Below are 20,625 nucleotides of genomic sequence, written 5' to 3' on the forward strand. Positions count from 1 at the left end.
AAAAATACAGTCTCACCTTGCGGCTTCACATCAACTACACCCAAATACCATAATAAAACGGTGCAGTAGACCTAAACATTCACTGTATTTGCATCCCCTACCTTGCCACCTCACCTTCTTCCCCTTCTTCTTTTACTTCCCACTCTCTCTCCTCTATCCCTCACATTAACTCCCTTTTCTTTCCTTTAGTGTCATCCTTTCACATTCTCTTGCACCCCCCCAGGTGTCCATCCTGTCTAAACTGTCTTTTCTTTCCCTCCTTCTTATCCTACCTTCGTCTTCTCCTCTGCACAGGAGCGGCGACACGCTCTTCAGATTGACAGGAGGCTAGAAATCCCAGCTCCAGCTAAATTAGGGCTCATTATTGCAAGCATTTGTAAAGACAGTCGGTCTCATCTTTTGAATCTGTTGGCTTTGTCTCTGCTGTTTGCTGATGATGTGAAGCATCATCAAACAACAAAATACTTTTTGCCAGTGTTGTACAGCATAATAAAATAGTGAGAAAAAAGACACAATGATGCAGCCGCTGTTGGCTGTTGTTCCACTCGGTAGACACCAAGACACTTGGATCAGTGTATCAAAGTTAATTTTTTGGTGCAAATGTGAAAAATAAAAAAATAAAAAGGACCACGGGTGGAGCGTAGGAGCACCAACGATAAGAGGTTTGTGGGACGAGTTTTGGTGCGACCATGTATTATAAGGAATAAAGTACTGTCTGTCGTACATTATAAGGATGCTGCAAGTTACCTTAGAGTTCCATGACTGCATAAAGGAACTCAGCCTTCAACGTTGTTCCTCTATATGGTCAGGAAACTCCTGAGTGACTTGCAATATCCTTATACAGCAGCCCCTAATTGCTTTATAAGCTTGTAATGACTTGTGATGCAGCAGGTTGGCGATTATGAAGAAAAAATATTGGAGCTCAACGTCAGAATGCTTGCTGCCAGAGCGAGCAGCCGAGGTGAAAGGCAGGTCAGGGAGCATAATTAAGGCAGCTGTTTAAAGCAACAAATAGAATATTGTTTTTCTTTCTTCTCTATTTTAATAACTTACAATGACAAGCAGAGAGATTAAGTTTAGTTTTTGTACTCCTTAGATACAGAAAACCTAGAATCGTTCTGCATGTTTCTTAAAGTTCTGAGCTACTGAAACCTTTTTTTTTAATTGACATACTAAACTGTTTCTAATATCTGTTTGCAACAAATATATAACAGGTTTTTGATGTGTTTAATTTTGCACTAGAGGTTTTATTTTTATTCTTCATGTGTGCAAACATGCTGGCTCTTTCATATGAAAGAGCTATGCATCAAGGTTTTAAGAAGTTTGTGGGAAAGGTGATAGTGTGACCATTTATTACATGGACTAAAGTACCCCCTGGCTTTCCTGATAAGCATATTGCACGTCACCTCGGAAATCCATAATCTTATAAAGGAACTCTGCCTGCAGCCTCGTTCCTCAATGGTTATGGCACTCCTCGGTGACTTGCAATATCCTTACAATGTACGGCAGAGGGTACTTTATATAAAATGCTGTGATACCAGGCTTGCCGTCCCATATTTGAATTTGATTATGTGCTACAGAAAAAAGTAAATGAGTACAACGCGTTGCTAATATGTCGTCGAAGACAAAAGGTGACTTGACAGAACACGAGCCAGAAAGAAGGCCCAAGCAGGCCAGTTGCGCCATAGCCTGAAAAAGTGCCTGAAATATCCCTAATTTATTCAATGTTGCTGGACCTGAACTCACTAACTGAAGCTCACGGAGTCAAGGAGCTCTGTGGCCTAGGCTGTGACCCGAGCTGCTGTTTCACTATTTTTGTTGGATGCTTTATAGAACCGTATAATACAATATCACATGACACCAAACCTCTTGACCCTCTCCCTTCTTGGCCTTCCTTGATATATGCTCCTTTGGAGCCGTTCCTAGTCCCGCGCCCTTAGAGTCATGTACTTCCGGTGCCAGAGGAAACACGCGCCCTGTTGAGGTCATAGCTCCTCTACAGGTTTCTTATATTCTACCGCTGGCCACCTCGCCGCTCTCTCGGCCACTCAAAGCCCCACTCTCCGGACATTACACAGTGCCAGGAAGCGCCTCGGCCCTTTTTAGAGGCTTTAGAGCGGATGTGAGGGAATGCAGGGTTGGCCCTTTCCGGCGGGGGAGGCCAGCGTGGGCTCCCAGCAGGTGATGTCATGGGCCGATATGTTAGCACAACCCCGAGGACAATATTGAGGAAATGACAAGGGCAGGGGCTCCTGGTGTTCCCAGTCCCCGTGGGACTGTGGGCATTCTGCCTGAGCTGGTGTGCCTTGCTACGTGCACATGCCAAGGGTACGGCAGGAGCTGGTCTGGGCATGGCCGTGTGGGCACTCAGTCATGCCAAACCAGAGCTGTGCCAGAAATCACCCGACCCAACAAGAAAGAGACGCGATTGCCCTAAGCGTACCTGTGCCCTCTCATTAGGGTAAACATAAATTACACTGTATTTCACAAAACAGCTTTCATTCACTTTGTAATCCACCCACAGTCGTATTAGCTACGAGTGCAAGCATGTCATAGGCATTGAATTTGAATGAAAATTTCACAAGCAGTGGCAAAGCCATAAGGTCTGGTCTTGCCAATGAGTTATTGTGGTTATTTTTAAAACTTTTAATTGCAAAAAATGCCACAGACATGAACAGCAAAAAGGGGCAGCCTAAACATGGTAGCCAAATGCTTCCAATACAAAATTTCAATAAAAAAGTAACCATTGTATATCATTGTAATAGAACAGTATGGGTTCGTTTTAGCAGGGCGGTGTACGTAGGACAGGTATGGAAATCTTTTTTTGGTTTTAATGCACATAACAGGTGTAAATAAAAGTCTCTATTGGTTTTGAATAACTGTAACCTGAGCGTGTAGTTTAAACACACAACAACGATGCAAAGAAACAATAAAGAACACAGAGAAAAAAATAACTGACAGAGTTAACTATTTGCTCGAGCCGCGTTTTTCCCTCTCACTCCCAGTGCAAGGGTGGCTGAAACGAGCTAACGCATTGCCCCTTGCTATGTCTTGCTATGTCTGGGCAGAATCGAAATGTAAATTACTGTTGGACAGACCAGTGAATGAAGAGGGCTAATTCGGGGCTAATCCCTCTTGTGTATCTATATACATATCTTTTTATTTATATATTTTTTATTACATGAGGCAGCAAGAAAGGTTAAAGCTGTTTCTAAAAATGAGATTACTTACGCTGTGACTTTAGGTGACTGGTTAAGCCACATCTGGAGTACTATGTCCAGGCATTGCTGACATTTGTAGAAGCATCACTTGTACTGTCTAGCTCTGAAGGCCTCATCTGGACTGTTTTGTCCAGTTTTTGAAGTCACATATGGTATATTCGTTTTGATTTTCCAGAACCCAAACCAAGTGCAGAGCACAGCGGTGTTCTGGGTCTCACCTCTGATGCAGTTTCCAGTTCTGAAAGCCTCGCTGGGTGTTGTGTGAAGGTCTAGCGGCATCAGATGGAGTTGTGTCCTTTTCGGGACACTAGATTTCCTGAAGTGCTAAAGAGACATTAGAGGCAATCAACACCTGGGTGACTAAACTGGTCCTTGCTTCTGAACTACAAGTTCCACTGTAGAATGTAAGCAAGTGTACCCTAGACTAAAAGATGGATAATATCATGTCTCCTATATCACCTGCAAATACAGATATTTTTTAGTTTTGTAGACTCTGTAAGTAACAGTTGCCACTGTTGCCCAACTCAAGGCGACTTGTTTTATTAACCTCAGAAGGAGGCCCTAGCAGGATATGAATGTTATTTGCTTTATTTTATTCGAATCAGGGCCTCCAAAGGACATTTTAACCCCTCGAGCCATTTTCAGGCTCTGTAAAGCAGTTTTTTAAACTGGACGGCCATATTTTTAGCAGAGTGTTTTGTGATCCGCTGGAGGCTGAGAGAAGGCACTCGGAAGCAACAATAAAAAATATACATATATATTCAGAGCAGTGGAAAATGATAACAGTTACTATGGAAATCAACACATTTTGTGGTGGGGACAGAACACAGCTGCGCCCGAGAAAGGCAGAGGAGATTCATAAGGGATGGACTCATGAGCAGCAGAGTCCATTACAGTCTGTTCCTTGCCTCGAGTAAATTGCAAGCACATTTGTATTATTTTTGCTAAGATAATCCCCAAAGAAATGTACAGCCACGAATTTTTTTATTTTTAAGCAGCTTTCGCTTATACTTTAAAAAATGATTGCACTTACAGCTAGCTTGGGTGGTATGGCACCTGTTGTGGACATCTCTGTGCATCTGTCAGTCACAGGGTATATTTGTAAAAACAGACTTGTTGCATATATTTGGGTGTAAGCTCTGGCCAGAAGTTTGAATCGTAATAACATAGCTCAGAGGATTAATGTACCTGCTGTTGAACATGGTATAAAACCCGCAGAATATAGCTGTATGCTCTGTATAAAATAGCTCAGTATTTGGCAAAGAGATCCTTACATACAATGCAGGTGACACATTCCTGTTGTAATAAAATAGCTCAGGCAATTATGTGTGAACTGCAAACAGGCGCATATAACATGTAAGACATACATTTTAAATGCTGTTGGTTGTGATTCAATTTTCATTTTTCAAACCCTGGAAAAATTGGTACTATTGAGTAAATAGTATTAAACATACATTCAACCACCCAAAATACAACTGTCTTCTAATTTTATTATTGGTGTAATTTCCCAAAAGGATTTACAGTGCCTTTATGAAGGCAGAGGACCCGATTCACAAAGGTAAACTTAGACCAGAAGTCTAAGTTCAGACCTGAAGTCTAAGTTTAGACTTCAGACCTAAACTTAAACTTCGGATCTAACTTAGACTTCAGGCCTAGGTTTACCTTTGTGAATCCGGCACAGAGATTTATAAAGTAAACCGCTCTCCTCTGTTGGTTCCCTCAATAGTTGTTGGTTTCATTGATCACCTGCGCTCTTAGCTATGGCTGAAAGGGGCAATAGATTTATCCTCTAAGTGAGGCGTTAGAAGTTGGACGGAAAAGTACCTCCGGTTCCCGTTCACCTTGCTGGCTTCCAGAGCCCTCTGCACACACCGAATGTAGTCGGGCACTGCTCCGTGAGCCTTGGGACAGTTTCAGGAGTTTTCACTAGGGATGCCCGGAACCAGTTTCGAGATAATTATATGTACTGGAACTTAAATACAACAAATTTCCACTCTGATCCAGCTCTGATTCAAAGAAAGAGCAGTAACTTCATTTGTGAACGAGTGATGAAAAAACGTATACAAAAAGGGAGAGGAAGAGGTAGCTGGAACGACCAAGAGACATTTAGGTTTGTGTGAAAAGCAGTCAGAAAATAGCCAGATTGGATGCGCTTAGGTGTTCTTAACAGTATTATATTGTAAACAGGAAGGGTGTATCTCTCGTTTTAGGGTTAGGGCTGGCTGGCTGAGCATGCAGAGTTGTCTGTGTGAACAGTGAGTTGAGCAGATAGAGTGATCTAAGGGGCCTGTGATCGGGCGGCCACGATCACGCCACAAGGCGAAGCAACCTACGACGTGTCGGAGAACCCCGACACGTCAGATCCGCGTTCATCCGTTCCCATGGGAACGGCCTCGGAGTCCTGGGGGCGTTTCCCTGTTTCTAGGGAACGGCTCAATGCCTTCCGGGCCGCCGGCCGCGATAAAGAGGAACTGAACGTTCCGGGAGACGAGCGGGAGGAAGGAGTGACGGAGACAAGTGAAAACGCCAAGGAGAAGATCGCGAGGAAGACGGGAGACGATAACGGAGAGGAGAAGGAGAGATCATATCACGGAACGCCGGAGACGAGGAGCCCAAAAGCCAGCCACGACCCCGGAGGGTCGTGGCTTACAAAGGTACGGTCCTTACTAGGGAGAACAGACCGGAAAAGGGAAAAACATACAGGGGAAGGGAACTGAGAGGAGCGAGAGGGAGGAGGAGGGAGGGGGAAGGAAGGGTAGACTCCCTAACTAAAAAAGGAGCCCGACTGTCCCCTCTGGTCTGGGAGCACCGTGTGTCTAAAACACAATACATCACCACGTTTTAAAATAGTGCACGGGTGTCTCTGCACTCTTCCTCTATACCCCACTGGGCCCTCCCCTATTCCTACCTGAAAGATAAAACCCCGGAAATAGCCAATTTACTTACCTTAGGTTTCTCATGTTTTCTTGCCGGTCTTCTCCCGGGAGCCGCTCGTATTTACCAGAGAACAGTGACCTGAAAAACGAGAAGAAGAAGAACGACAAGATCACGGAAAAGAAGAACGTTAAACCATAGACTGTACGGATACTTACCCACTGTGGAAAGCAAATAGAAAAGAAATAAGAAATAAGAAAAGACACTAGAACAATAAATTTCTATTTACTCACCACCCTACGCCGTTTCCAGTCTGGTTTATACCGTCTAGCCTGTCACAGTGGTGTCAGAAGTGGGATATTGCCCCTAGAAGGCTAAGAAACGGTATAGACAATGAGTGAAGCCCCTACTTTGAAGGATATGATTAAACAGCTGGCCGAAGGCCAACGCCATTTACAGTTGGTGTGGGAAGCTCACCAACGTGAAGCCAAAGAGGATAGGGAGGCGTTGCAGTCCGCCTTAAAAAGTCAAGCCACTATCCTGGCAAACAATCAACTTGTACATGAAACCGCGATGAAAAAGCTAACCGAGACGATAGCCTCCAGTAAAGTGCACCCGAATGTCCCCAGTTCGGTCTTACAAAAAATGTCAGGAGGGCGAAGACCCGGACTCATTCTTTACTTATTTTGAAAGGGTAGCTTCCTCTGCTCAGTGGCCGGAAGACAGATGGGGACAATACATCGCTCCTCTACTCACAGGATTTATGCAGACAGCTTACCAGGCGGCTAACCCCGGTGGAACCACCACCTACCAGGACATAAAAAGGAGCATTTTGGAACGGGTGGGACACGATACTGAGTACTATAAGAGTCAAATTCCGGAAAGTAAAATGGGGACACAATGAAGACCCCCACCCTTCTACTTTAGGGTCCAGGATCTGGCACTAAAGTGGTTGGGCCCGATAGGCTCTAACAGAGAGGATATAATAAAGACAATCATCCTCGAGCAATACCTGGAGTCCCTTCCTTCCAGTACTAAAAACTGGATAAGGCAGCATCCTAATGTAGATACAGACCTAGCCATAGACTTGGCGTGTGCCTATCACAGGTCCACCGATGTGAGAGTACTACAACCTCGACCCAACGTAAAAACACTCACTACTCCATCAAAACCCAACCCAAGATTTCCTGTAGAAGAATCCTTCCAACGTAGACATGGGGAGGCCCCTCCTATGCAAGGACCTCAATGCTTTCACTGTGGAGAGTGGGGTCATATAGCTCAGACATGCCCCAGGAAAACGGAGGGGGTTGAGCCTATGGAGATAGGGGTAACCCAACGCAGAGTCTTGTGTACAGGAGAGGGAGACACCAAATTTAAACAGACCATAAAAATCAATGGGCGCCCTCTCTCTGCCCTTATAGATTCAGGCTGTAATCAGTCCGTTATTCGACGAGATCTGCTAGAGCTGGTGGACAAGAACGCCAACAGATGGGTTACCATCTGCTGTATACACGGCGACAAGGAACAATACCCTCTTAGCACCGTAGAGATAGAGTGGGATACGCACCGAGACTTGCTCCCCATGGGAATAATGGACCAACTGATCGAGGAATGTATTATAGATACTGACTACAAACATTTTCAACAACTCCTAGATGGGGTCCAGGCCCAAAGGGAGAAACCCGAATGGTTGAACGAGGCTCCCTTTTGTGATAGTATCATTGAGTGTCCCCCATACCGCAGGAAACTTTCCCGTCGGGAGAAAAGAGACGAGAGACTCAAGTTTTGGGCAGGCAAGGACAATAATCTCCCCATAAGAGTTATAGCAGAGACTTATAGCGCTCCTATCAGTTTTCGTCAACGTCAGAGAGAAGACCCTACTCTCACTCATGCCTGGAGAGACGCAAAAACTGTAGAAACCGATGAGGTGGGTCCCTATTTTATGGTACAAAGAAACCTTCTCTATAGAGTAAGCACTACACGGGCAGGAGAACGCAAGCATCAATTAGTAGTCCCAGAATCCCATAGGGACCAAGTACTTTTCCTAGCGCATAATCAGCCAGGAGGGGGTCATTTCGGCAGGGAAAAAACGGAGGAATATCTCCTCAGGAAGTTCTACTGGCCAGGGGTTTTTGCCCATATTAGAAAATATTGCTTGCAATGTCCCAGATGTCAGCTCACCGAACCAGGTCGACCCCGGAAAGCACCCCTCCTACCCCTTCCCATCATTGACATTCCATTTAGCAGGGTAGGGATGGATTTGATCAGACCCCTACTTCCCTCCTCTAAAGGCCACACCTATATCTTAGTTATCGTAGACTATGCTACCCGATACCCCGAGGCCCTTCCCCTTTCAAGCATAACCACTAAAGCAGTAGCACAGGCCATGATAACGGTATTCACTCGGACCGGGTTTCCCCGCGAGATACTCACTGACCAGGGTACGCCATTCATGTCCAACCTCATGAAACAAATATGTAAGGTATTAGGAATTACACAAATCAAAACTGCAGTTTATCATCCCCAAACAGACGGGCTAGTAGAGCGCTATAACAGGACAATTAAATCACTGTTGAAAAAAATTGTCGATGAGACAGGGAGAGATTGGGACCTGAAATTGCCCTTAGTACTTTACGCCATTAGAACCCACGAACAGGCTTCAACGGGCCACAGCCCAATCGAACTGCTGTTTGGCAGACAACCCCGTTCTCTATTAGATATGGCCGTTGAAACCTGGGAAGAAGAGGAGGAAGAAGAGGGCCGACCACTGTTAGAATATGTCCAAAAACTGAAAGCACACTTACAGGAACTATGGGAAGATGTACGACAACATCTGGAAAAAGCACAAGAGACTCAAAAACATTATTATGATAAAGGAAGTAAATTGCGTACATTTCTCCCGAACGATCAAGTCCTGATCATGCGGCCTACGTCTGAACAGAAATTATTGGCCAGATGGCAAGGGCCCTATAAGGTGATTCGGGCAGTCTCCCCTGTCACCTATCTCATAGAACTCAGTGTCAACCCTAGGAAAACCCAGATTTATCATGTGAATCTCCTAAAAAAATGGGAACCTGTAGATGAGGGTCCTGACCCCGTCGAGATAGGTTGGTTTATATCCCCCTGCAAAGAATTAGACATCGAACTATGTCCCGTTGAAGCACCACAACAGGAGACAAGGCCCTGTATCAACGCTTCTCTGACAACATCAGAGAAGCAGCAGTTGTACGCCCTGTTAAACCAATATCCCCAAGTCTTCTCCGACATTCCTGGAAGAACATCCTTGATTTATCACCAAATCAGAACACCTCCAGGACAAACTATCCGACTACGACCGTATCGCGTCCCCGAGGCAAGGAAACACCTCATAGAGGAGGAAATAAGCAAAATGTTAAACTTAGGAGTAATTGAACCTTCTATTAGTCTCTGGTGCTCTCCAGTAGTCCTGGTTCCGAAACCCGACGGATCAGTTCGGTTCTGTATTGACTTCCGAAAACTCAACTCAATATCCTTGTTTGACACTTACCCTATTCCCCGGGTGGATGATGTCTTGGAGAAGATAGGGAAAGCTAAATATATGTCTACTCTAGACCTCACTAAAGGTTATTGGCAGATTCCCCTGTTTCCCGAAGACAAAGAGAAAACAGCCTTCTCTACTCAATCTGGCCTTTACCAATTTACGGTGTTACCCTTTGGTCTCCATGGAGCCCCGGCCACACATTTCAGAGATTAATGGACCGCTTGCTTAAACCCTTTCATACCTTCTCCGCTGCTTATCTAGACGATGTTGTCATTTTTAGCGACACCTGGGTAGATCATCTACACCATCTACACCAAATCTTGGCCACTCTGGCAGAGGCAAAATTGACTGCTAATCCTAAGAAGTGTATATTAGGGAAAGCGAACATATCGTACTTAGGCTATACGATAGGCAATGGTACGCTACAACCCTAAACTACAAAGGTTGAAGCCATCAGTAACGCCCCCACCCCAAAAACTAAAAAAGATCTGCGTTCCTTCCTTGGTTTAGTGGGCTACTACCGTAGATTCATACCAGCATACTCCACTATTGCAGCCCCTCTTACAGATTTGTTATCTAAACGTCATCCTAACAAGTTGGTACCTTTTACCGGGGCTCAGAGGGCTAGTTTTGACCATCTACGGTCCATTCTTACATCAGAACCTGATTACAGTCCCCTGATTTCTCTAAGCCCTTCCATCTATATACGGATGCTTCTAATGTGGGCCTTGGGGGGGGTGCTTGCCCAACCTGATTCTGAGGGTAGGGATCACCCGATTGTTTTTATTAGTCGGAAACTGCTACCCCGGAAGTGTCATTACCCTATCATCGAGAAAGAGTGTTTGGCCATTAAATGGGCGATAGAGAACCTGCAGTATTACCTTTTAGGTAGACCTTTTATTCTATATACAGATCACGCTCCTCTTACTTGGCTAGCATCTCACAAGGACTCAAATTCCAGGATCCTACGCTGGTTCCTTGAACTACAGCCTTTTTCCTTCCAGGTCCGCCACATTCAGGGGTCTCAACAAGGCCCTGCGGATTACTTATCGAGGTTTCCCAACTCTTCCACGATCCTCGAGCAGGATCGCTCTTGGGATGGGGTGTGTGATCGGGCGGCCACGATCACGCCACAAGGCGAAGCAACCTACGACGTGTCGGAGAACCCCGAAACGTCAGATCCGCGTTCATCCGTTCCCATGGGAACGGCCTCGGAGTCCTGGGGGCGTTTCCCTGTTTCTAGGGAACGGCTCAATGCCTTCCGGGCCGCCGGCCGCGATAAAGAGGAACTGAACGTTCCGGGAGACGAGCGGGAGGAAGGAGTGACGGAGACGATTGAAAACGCCAAGGAGAAGATCACGAGGAAGACGGGAGACGATAACTGAGAGGAGAAGGAGAGATCATATCACGGAACGCCGGAGACGAGGAGCCCAAAAGCCAGCCACGACCCCGGAGGGTCGTGGCTTACAAAGGTACGGTCCTTACTAGGGAGAACAGACCGGAAAAGGGAAAAACATACAGGGGAAGGGAACTGGGAGGAGCGGGAGGGAGGAGGAGGGAGGGGGAAGGAAGGGTAGACTCCCTAACTAAAAAAGGAGCCCGACTGTCCCCTCTGGTCTGGGAGCACCGTGTGTCTAAAACACAATACATCACCACGTTTTAAAATAGTGCACGGGTGTCTCTGCACTCTTCCTCTATACCCCACTGGGCCCTCCCCTATTCCTACCTGAAAGATAAAACCCCGGAAATAGCCAATTTACTTACCTTAGGTTTCTCATGTTTTCTTGCCGGTCTTCTCCCGGGAGCCGCTCGTATTTACCAAAGAACAGTGACCTGAAAAACGAGAAGAAGAAGAACGACAAGATCAAGGAAAAGAAGAATGTTAAACCATAGACTGTACGGATACTTACCCACTGTGGAAAGCAAATAGAAAATAAATAAGAAATAAGAAAAGACACTAGAACAATAAATTTCTATTTACTCACCACCCTACGCCGTTTCCAGTCTGGTTTATACCGTCTAGCCTGTCACAGGGCCCTGCTACGCAAGTGGAATATTAAATGGACCTGGACAATCTTACCTGTGGAACATGTGCTAATACCAGCTTTGGTGCCCTTAACTGCAGGAAATAAGCAGGAAAAGGTATCATGCTGTCCTAACGTGCTGGAAATGGACAGATAGATAGCCCATGGCGTCATTTCCTGAAGGAAAGGTGCAGAATGTAGTCTCCATGTGTCCTTCTCTCCAGGAAAAGGGCAGACTGAAGGGGTCTTAGAGTCTTTAGCCGAGGTATTAAGCTTAAAAGAGGGACCTTGCTGCAGGAAATGGGCATAATGGAGAGGCATTGGTTTCCTCTAGAAAATGGGCAGGTCAATAAATGTTATGGAAGATTAACTCACATGGTTCTAAGCTCCTGCTGGAGTAGAGACGGTCGTTAGAGGGTGTTTGCAGATCCAGTTTGGATGTTGGAGGCATTTTGGTGGCTGGTATATGGAACTGTATGGTCACAGTGGGCTACCAGCTATTCAGCTCCTTTCGCCGTCATGTTCACTGGCCTCTGGGATAGCTGTGATTTGCAACATTTTTCTGTAGTCAGAGGAGGGTTGTTGGTTGCCACAGTGGTATTCTGCAGGCAGGCTGTGGCCGAAAGAGCTGATGCAGCTTTCATTTGATGGCCAGCTATGCAATGGCATTGTCTAAGTTAAAGGAAAGGAGACCACTAGTAGTGCTGATGTATCATCTAGTGACATCTCAAGTGAGACACATTGGCTTGCGTCTTCTATTGCAGACAGACCAAGGTGCGCCTTCTAGTGGCCAGACGCATCAACAGATATGGGTGCATCCCTGCCACCCTGTGGTGTACTTTAGTATTGCATTTTTAGTAAATTCTAACAGCAAAAGACAGAGATGCACATTCATCTCAGCTACCTAGTGACTAGTCACAGTATGGCATTTGCTGTGTGCAAAACAAGTTACTCTATCGGCATGATAAGTGTTGCCATAGCAAGCAAAATGCAGTAAATATTATTCTGTCGAGTCTGGACATTAGTGGTCATTTTAAAGAGTCAATAGACTGGTGCGGCAGGACCATTAATTTTCCATTCTGAGTAGACACTGACTGAAGCCTTGAAAATGAGGTTATCGTTCTAACCCAGCTCCTCTCGTTTTTACCTCATGTGTGGGAAACATGAGAATAAGGTTTAACAGAGAAGATGAGGAACATAGCAATAAGCCTCAGGTTTTCGGTTCTCACCTCCCTAACCCTTCACTGCCTGTTGAGTTTGTCCATCCCGTCAAGGGATCTCCATACCACTAATCTTCCAAGCTGAAACATACCTGAAATTTTGAAAACAACTAAATACGAGTAAACTGAGCCATAGCCTGATAAATCCCACCAAAAAATTGGGTAGTTTTTTCTTGTGTAAAATCCCTGTTGCAAATATCCAAATGATACCCTCTGCTGAGTAAGGTTGAATGGCTACTTTGAACTCTCTAGACCATAGGTACTCACAAACATTTTCCCTGGGGCCACAAATGATGGCCTGAAGTGAGCCAGAGGGCCACTTTGATGCTATCAGGATGGGAGTGCGGCTTTATGGGTGGTTAAATAGTGCAGGATACTTTATTTTCTTCTTTTCCTTTACTCCAGTTAGCTTGTAAATTAAAGCCTCCTCCTTTATTTAACATAGTTCTAAGTGTTAGTGCTCTCTGAAGTAAACAGCAGCCCAGTGCTGCTTTAATCCGGGGGCCGCATGTGAAGGTTAGGAGGGCCACAGGTGGCCCCAGGGCCGTACGTTGAGTATCACTGCTCTAGACCAACGTCCTTGTTGGATTGCTCCTCATTGAGAGGATAAACAGTGTGGTTCCTAATTTCCCCCTAGGTATCCTCCACAAAACTAGATGATAGTAGTCTTTGGTCGTCCATTGTCTCACTCCTATCTTCTTTCATTTGATTGTAGGACGGCCACCCCAGCCATCTTTTTGTTGCATTGGAAATCGAAGGAGCTCAGCATGAGATGGAATTGAAACAAAACCAGTAAGTTGCAGCACAAACAAATAGCAGTGGTTGGATGAATGCAAGGAGTGGGTGGATGATTGGGAAGTCGACAGGTTATCTTTGTTGAGATGCTTTTACATATTGATGTAATGTCAGACTTTAGACGGAGGCAAGTGTGAAAAATGTTATATTGTGAGAATGAGACTTCCTTAGCAAAAAGTATTGTTGATGGTTATTGCACTCTGGTGTTTGTATGTGGGCCTAGGGCTTCAGTGACAACCATCGTTGTTGGTTACTGGGTGTTTGGTAATGGTCATCGTTGTTGGTTAGAGCCCATTTGTACTGAATACGGGTAGTGGTTTCAGGCATTGGTAATGGTCATTGTTTTTTTTTCCATCGGGCATTCATGTTCATTTATTGATGCTGGCCACTGGGTACTGGCGATGGCTATTGGGCATTAGTATGGATTAATTGGACAGAAACTTCTTTTTTGTCATTTGTCAATGTGATGGACATGAATTGCAAGTTTTTGGCTCAGTTCACAAAGGAACCAAGGAGATGAAGGTGTTAGACGAGCTCACAGTAGGTTTTTGGTGGGTTTGAAATAAGCACGTCAGAAAGTGAGTTTCAAACCACCTTGAAGTGTATTAATTTGAGAGATTGTTCAGGGACACGGGGAGGATTCAGCGGCTAAGCAGACATTGGCTTGTCCAAGAGAAGAAAATGGATGATGAGGTTGAACTATATTTTATTTTGTCGTGTTAATGAATACAAACTGTTAGCTATTAAATCTGAAATTCCAAGAGACTGTCCACAAAGCGATATTACCGGTTCTGCCTCTTCTTGCCTATTTGTGTGACAAAGGCCTGTTGCTCAATCATCCCTTTCTCCTTTGGGCTGGTGGGCTTCTGGTTGTGTGTTAGGAGTTGCACGTTGGTGTTTTTGCTTCGATGTTGGTCATCGATGCATAAGGACTGGGGTCTCAAACAGAAGGGTTTGTTGATGTGGGTGTTTTTGCTGATAGCAGGTGCTGAGGGTGGAGTGGGCAAATCTCGAGGGGTGAGAAAAAGGACCAAAAATGATTGACCAATCAGGGTTAGGCAATGCGACAGCATGGGGGTGTTGGAAATGGATCAGGTTCTTTCCAGACCAAGACCTTCTAGTGCTCGAACCCCGCCCTACTGCAGAGACCCTGGTCCCTTAGCGCGCACACCCTTCCTCGAGCTCCTGGCAAGGCCATGTGAGCTGAAATTCGCCTCAAACAATGGCTGAGTCACCGCGCCCAGCCCTTTCTGTGGCTCCCTTTTCTTACTTTCTGGGCCTGGCTTTGCCTCTGTCCCCAGAGGAGCACATACTTGGCAGCCCACAACCCGGCATTCCTGAGACGTTCCCGCCCAGGAGCGTTGGGTGGACGGCGGTTCATTTGTTCCTTGTCCAGTCAGTAGCTTGCCACGCCTCGGCTAGTGCATTCACAATATGGCTCTGAATCTGCCCGATAAGCAGCGTGCGGCTTTGTGGATGTTTTGAAAAAAAAAAAATAATACGTGTAGTGCCAAGAGGAAGTGTGCGCGGATCCAGAGGGGAAAGGCAGATATGTGGGTTTGAAGGAGAACGAGGGGTCTGGGTGGTGCAAAGGCACCTGCCCTCGGCCACAGTTCAGGCCTGCTGTGACAGCAGCACACCTCACACGTACCCCGTTCACTCATCAGTCCACTTTCTTTCTGTTCCATTACTGTTCCTTCCTTCACTTTTAATTTCGCCGTTTGTCCTTAGCTCTTTTTGGGCTTTCTTCTTTCTATTCTAATTGATATTTTTCACTCTTTCTTTTTATGTTACCTTCATTTTAGCTATCTAACTGTATATTTCCCTGGTCCTCTTTCTTTTCTTTCTTTTTTTCTTTGCTTATATCTCATTCCGTCTTCCTGCCTCTGTTTTCGTACTTTGTGCATCCAAATCTCATTGTTTTTTCTTTATTTGTATACACGTAAATGTGCTTCCATCTTGCTATTTTTTCTTTCACTTGTTCTTTCCTCCACAAATGTATTCTTTATATTATTCTTCCTTTGGTTCTTTTGCTTTCACTCAACCTTCGAGTGCTTATATTTTGCCAATAGCCTTTCCCTCACATCTGGTATAACTTTGGGACATTTGAGACTCGTTACCCCTTTTTTCTAGCATTATTTTTCTCTTGTTCTGTCTTCTACCATATTTCCCCTATGACGTTCTCATTTTTCTTAATGCATTTTACTTTTTTCACGTTGTCTTTCTTTCTTTAAATTATTGTGTCCTCTACTTTACATCTCCATCTTCGCTCTCATTCTCTACCCTGATCCATCACCATCCTCCTTTTTTTATTCTCTCATTCTTTTGGCTACCTTTTCTCACTCTCACTTTCTGTTGCACTCTTGCTTACTTTAATTTTTTCCTTTTTAGGGAGCTCTTGCGTGGGGGGCACAGCCTGGTGTCCTACCTCCCTGATGGGGTTCCTGTGGTGGAAAGTGCAGAGAAGCCGGTAAGTAGCCTTCAGTGTACCTTGCTTTCAGTGTAACCCTAATTTGTCCGCTCTTATAGACTGGCAATTGTTAATTTGTAGCTAGGACTGAGTCTTTGCAGTGAGGCATGCTCTCCACCTTACGCTATCTAGAGCAGTGGTTCCCAACCTTTTGACTTCTGTGGACCCCCATTTTATCAATACTGGAGCCCGGGGACCCCCACTGAATCATTATTGGAACATGGGGACCCCCAAGGAGTCATTACTGATAGCTGGGACCTAATATTATTACATTTTTTAAGCAGACGGACCCCCTGAGGAGGCTTTGCGGACCCCCAGGGGTCCCGGGCCCACAGGTTGGGAACCACTGATCTAGAGGGTCCTGCAGCTTCTGCCAGGCTTCAGAGGAGACCCCATACAGCACGTCACATGACTCCTTGATTTACGAAGCAAGTGGAGGGAAGACCCCATATGTCATGAGTGAAAAACCCTCAATTCCGTACCACAGTACACTGTGCCTGCGCGGCAGGCACCTGTCTGGGTCCAGGAGGAGGCCCCCCCCAAGTTTCGTTATGCCACTGGTTCAAGGGACAAGACCCCCTTGCGTCATAATGCAGGAGCATGAGTTTTGTGAAACAAGATGACTAGTATCTTGAGACTAGACCAGTGAGTCGTGTGCCGAGGTGCTCTCATAGACGTCATTTAGGGGGTCGCCAGGTGTTGCAACTGTGACCAATGGCTTGCCACTTGCGACCCCTGGCACTTCCTTTGCGACCCCTCGCTTCACAGGTGGCAAAATCAGTGCCAGAAACAAAGTGGGAGCTCGTCCATATGGATATCATTTGGGGCTCCACTCGCTTTGTTTTCGCTCTGTTTTTTTGTGATAGTAATAGTGAATAATGCTTCATTCAATATTCACTATTAGTGTAAAGAAAATGGGGTACAGCTAGCTGAAATATGATTTTTTTTATGGACAGTTGGGGTATGTAAGAACAAAAAAGCTTTTAAATGTATGTTGTGTGCATGCTTGCGAGTGAGTGAGTGTTTACGTGAGAGAGTGTGTGTAAGTGTTCAAGTGTGTGTACGTGTACGCATGTGTGGTTGAGTGAAATTGAAGATCAGGACAAAGGGCGTGTGATGTCACTTCTGCTGCCCCTGGCATTGTGTTGAATTGACGCTCATGGGTGCTCTGTGTTGCAAGGGGAGACCTCTCATGAGGTGAGATCCCCTTCACTGTGAGACAGCATCAATCACTGAGTCGAGACTCCTTCTGTCCTGCGGTAAGCCTTTGCTGAGAGACCTACCCCTCTGCGTTACGAAGCACAACTCCACCTACCCCATACATCACAAGACCTACCCCCCTGAGGCATAGTAGTTTATAGCATTTAGTTTGGTTCATCTTAAACTATTAACTTTCATTGCGGGGTCACAGTAGAATAAGATCATGGTCTCGGTGCTCTGCCATTGCCTAACCCTCCGGGGTTGGTTTGATGATCCCTTTGAGGTACTTAGTCAATAGCTGTCACAGGAGGTTTGCATTGGTGGTGCGCTCAAATCTCCACCAGCTCATAACGTGCAATTACTACGTGGTGCAATGTTTACAACAAACTGTCCAAAAATTGATCTCAATTTCTTTTAACCCCACCCTACTAAATTCATTGTTCTCTCCCCAGTATCAATCCGCTCTTGAAGTATAGGGCTCGGAAAGTCTTTCTTGCGTTTGTACATATAGGGCAGTAAAGAGTATATAGTTGATATCTTTACCTCCTGTCTGCCTTGGGCTTAAGATGCGATCCAATACATTGTGAGATGAGAACCCTGTGTCATGAGGCAAGATCCCTGTGCTAACTCTCTCTCTGCCCCCGGGTTTGAGACAGAGCGCTCTCCTTCGTGTGGTGACTCTTCCTTTGCTGGGAAACAATTTTTTCTGCCTTTGCTGATATCTGCTTCTTGAGTAAAGAACCCTTGTGTCGTGGGGCTGGTAGACCACTGTGCCATGAAACACTGAGTAAGTCAAAGGTAATGTACGTGGGGTGAATGCCTCTGGTGCAAAGACTAAACCTCAAGCATCTTGAGGGAAGATCTTCCTGCATAGTGAGTCAAGACTGGCGGGCATCACTAGACTGGAACCCAGGCCCTGCGAGGTGAGCCATCCTTCATAATAACGTTCTTTCTCCTCTTTCGCAGGTGAACTGCTACTACCATTTGCGAGTGCGGGGGCTGCCCCACTCCTGGGGCAGTGTGAGTACATGCTCTGGAATCAGGTATGGGGTGAAAGTGTTTGTCTCCTTTTACTGTTTCACAGAAACGTGCAGAGATAGCAGAATTGAAAACAATGCTTCAAGTGTTTCTTCCTGAATATATTCTCCCGAAGATATAAAAGTTTGTGTACATCTGAATCTGTTGTTCACTGGAATTAAACACGTATGTTTTGTGACATTCTCCATCTCATTACACCTCACAGTTTTTTTTATCCTAGCATCTGTCCACTCTAATCGTGCTACACATGTCAGCTTGTGTCCAATGACGACAGCCACATCTCATGCAGCGTGTTGGGTAACATACCAGTAAACCTAGTAGTTTGCATATTAATGCACTTGTTCACTCACATCTCCTTAGATCTGTCAGTTACCATTTTGAGGGCATTTCCTTACATTTGTAGGCTCTGATATGTTTTCACCTTTCAGGTTATGTTACATGACACCTGTCCTTTCACATTCCATTTCTTTTGTGACAGCTAGCTGCATCCGTCTACTGACATTTCATTACACTGGTCGCATCTAATTGCACCCGTCACATCTTGTTACCTCTGATCTTGAATAACCCTATACGTCTGACGTCTCCAATCTCATTATTCTTGCTGCATAATATCTCATCACATATCAGTGAACATCTCTTCACAAATGTCAACTCACATCTCATTATACCCGCATATTCAATTCTTGTTACATCTATACCAACTCAATACACACATTATCTAGTATCCCGCTACACTGGTTATCTTGTATCTTACCACGCCTGTTAGCTCACCTCTCTATATACCTGTCACCTCACAACCCATTACAGTATCTGTTCTCATCCAATTACGCTGCTTATCTCACATCCAATTACAATGTAGGCGCACATCTCATTGTCCAACCACTAAACTGCCATTATATGCAAGGAAATATGATACAACAACATCCCATAACTAGGTGAGTGAAAGTCACAGCTTCAAGTTTTGAAGATGTCCCTTCTATCTTGTGCCTACAGTTGTACAGTTTTGGCAAGCATCTTTTGATTTTAGAGGAGCACACTTTGTTAGACAGTCGAGGGATAGTAGAAAAACAAACATGCAATTGGAGAAGGTGTAAGAGGATGGATTTACAATGAAAGATAGAGTTTTGAATTAGTAGTGGCCTGCCTAGTAACAACTCTGTAGATCTAGATTTAGACCTTGAAAGCATATATCCTGGCAATCCATAGCGAACATCAAGCGCGTAGCGCTGAAGGTGGGGTAAATCTGGAGATTGGCTAGGATCCTGACATTTTCTTTGCTAACTCCTCATTTTGAGAGATTTTATTCAGGAATGGCTCTATGCCCTTGCTTTGGCCTTTCTGTCATTCCAGAAAGTAGCAAAAATGAGTCCCATACCTTTACAAGTAGGCTAGCATAAGAAAAGATGACTATCAATCCATATCTGGAAGATTGGCCAAAAATTAGACAGTTGTGATGATGACCCTATGATGGCAGGGGGATGTTACCTGAGACTACTCCAGAGCACATCCATACTACTGCAGTAACAAAAATGCCCGGTACTTGCAAAAAAGCCATGGTTTATAAGGTTGAGGACCCTGTGGATTGCAGGCCACACATTCATCACTGCCTGGCAGTCTAAAGTCCTGGACTATAGGTAATAAACCCACTAGGAACATTAAATGTGGCGCTGAAGACGGTAGGAAGAATGCTTCAAGAGAACTACAAGGAATTCCCAAACTGAAACTTTGTGCAATGTTTTGGAATGTGGAGCTATCAGCAAAAAGGCCCATTTGGAAACACAAAGATCTGAAGATATAAAGACATCCCCCTCCCCGTATCGCAAACCTGAAATGCAGAAAAAAGTATCTTTTGATTGGCTTGTCCAAGGAGAATATCTACGTTTTTTCCCTTAATACCTCTTACGCTAATAGCCCTCATTAATCTGAGATAATCTAAGTCTAGGATGATTCGTACTGCATTTGAATGACACTGTAACAGGGATTCCCCAATCTCATCCGGATGTCAGAGTTCACTCACAAATTTGCCGTAAAGGTTGGCTTTTTTCTTAAACATGCAATACAAGAGCCTCCCCCACAGCCTTCAGTACTCGAATTTAGCCTCCTTGCTCCTAAATTTCTCCAATATGGGAATCAAGTTATGTCTCAAGAACAATTTGACATCTTTAGCAACGCAAAGTTCCTCTCCACTAGGATATATGCGTGGTCAACTGGCACAAAGTTTTCATCTGAGAAAACACCATCCTACATTATGCCATGGTAATTT

The 20,625-nt window shown here is 45.1% G+C and overlaps 1 protein-coding gene across 4 annotated transcripts in view; it reads left to right on the forward strand.

Annotated features, from left to right (window-relative positions):
• ADAM15 (ADAM metallopeptidase domain 15) overlaps positions 1-20,625 on the forward strand; it is a 163,262-nt gene that overhangs the window by 64,527 nt on the left and 78,110 nt on the right. For all 4 annotated transcript variants that reach the window (XM_069218405.1, XM_069218402.1, XM_069218403.1 and 1 more), the window contains exons 3-5: positions 13,575-13,651; positions 16,046-16,124; positions 18,291-18,367. In XM_069218405.1, coding sequence (XP_069074506.1) covers positions 13,575-13,651; positions 16,046-16,124; positions 18,291-18,367 — 233 coding nt within the window. The remainder of the gene's footprint in view (positions 1-13,574; positions 13,652-16,045; positions 16,125-18,290; positions 18,368-20,625) is intronic.

Source organism: Pleurodeles waltl, chromosome 12 (assembly GCF_031143425.1).
Source record: "Pleurodeles waltl isolate 20211129_DDA chromosome 12, aPleWal1.hap1.20221129, whole genome shotgun sequence".
Lineage (NCBI taxonomy): Eukaryota > Metazoa > Chordata > Amphibia > Caudata > Salamandridae > Pleurodeles > Pleurodeles waltl.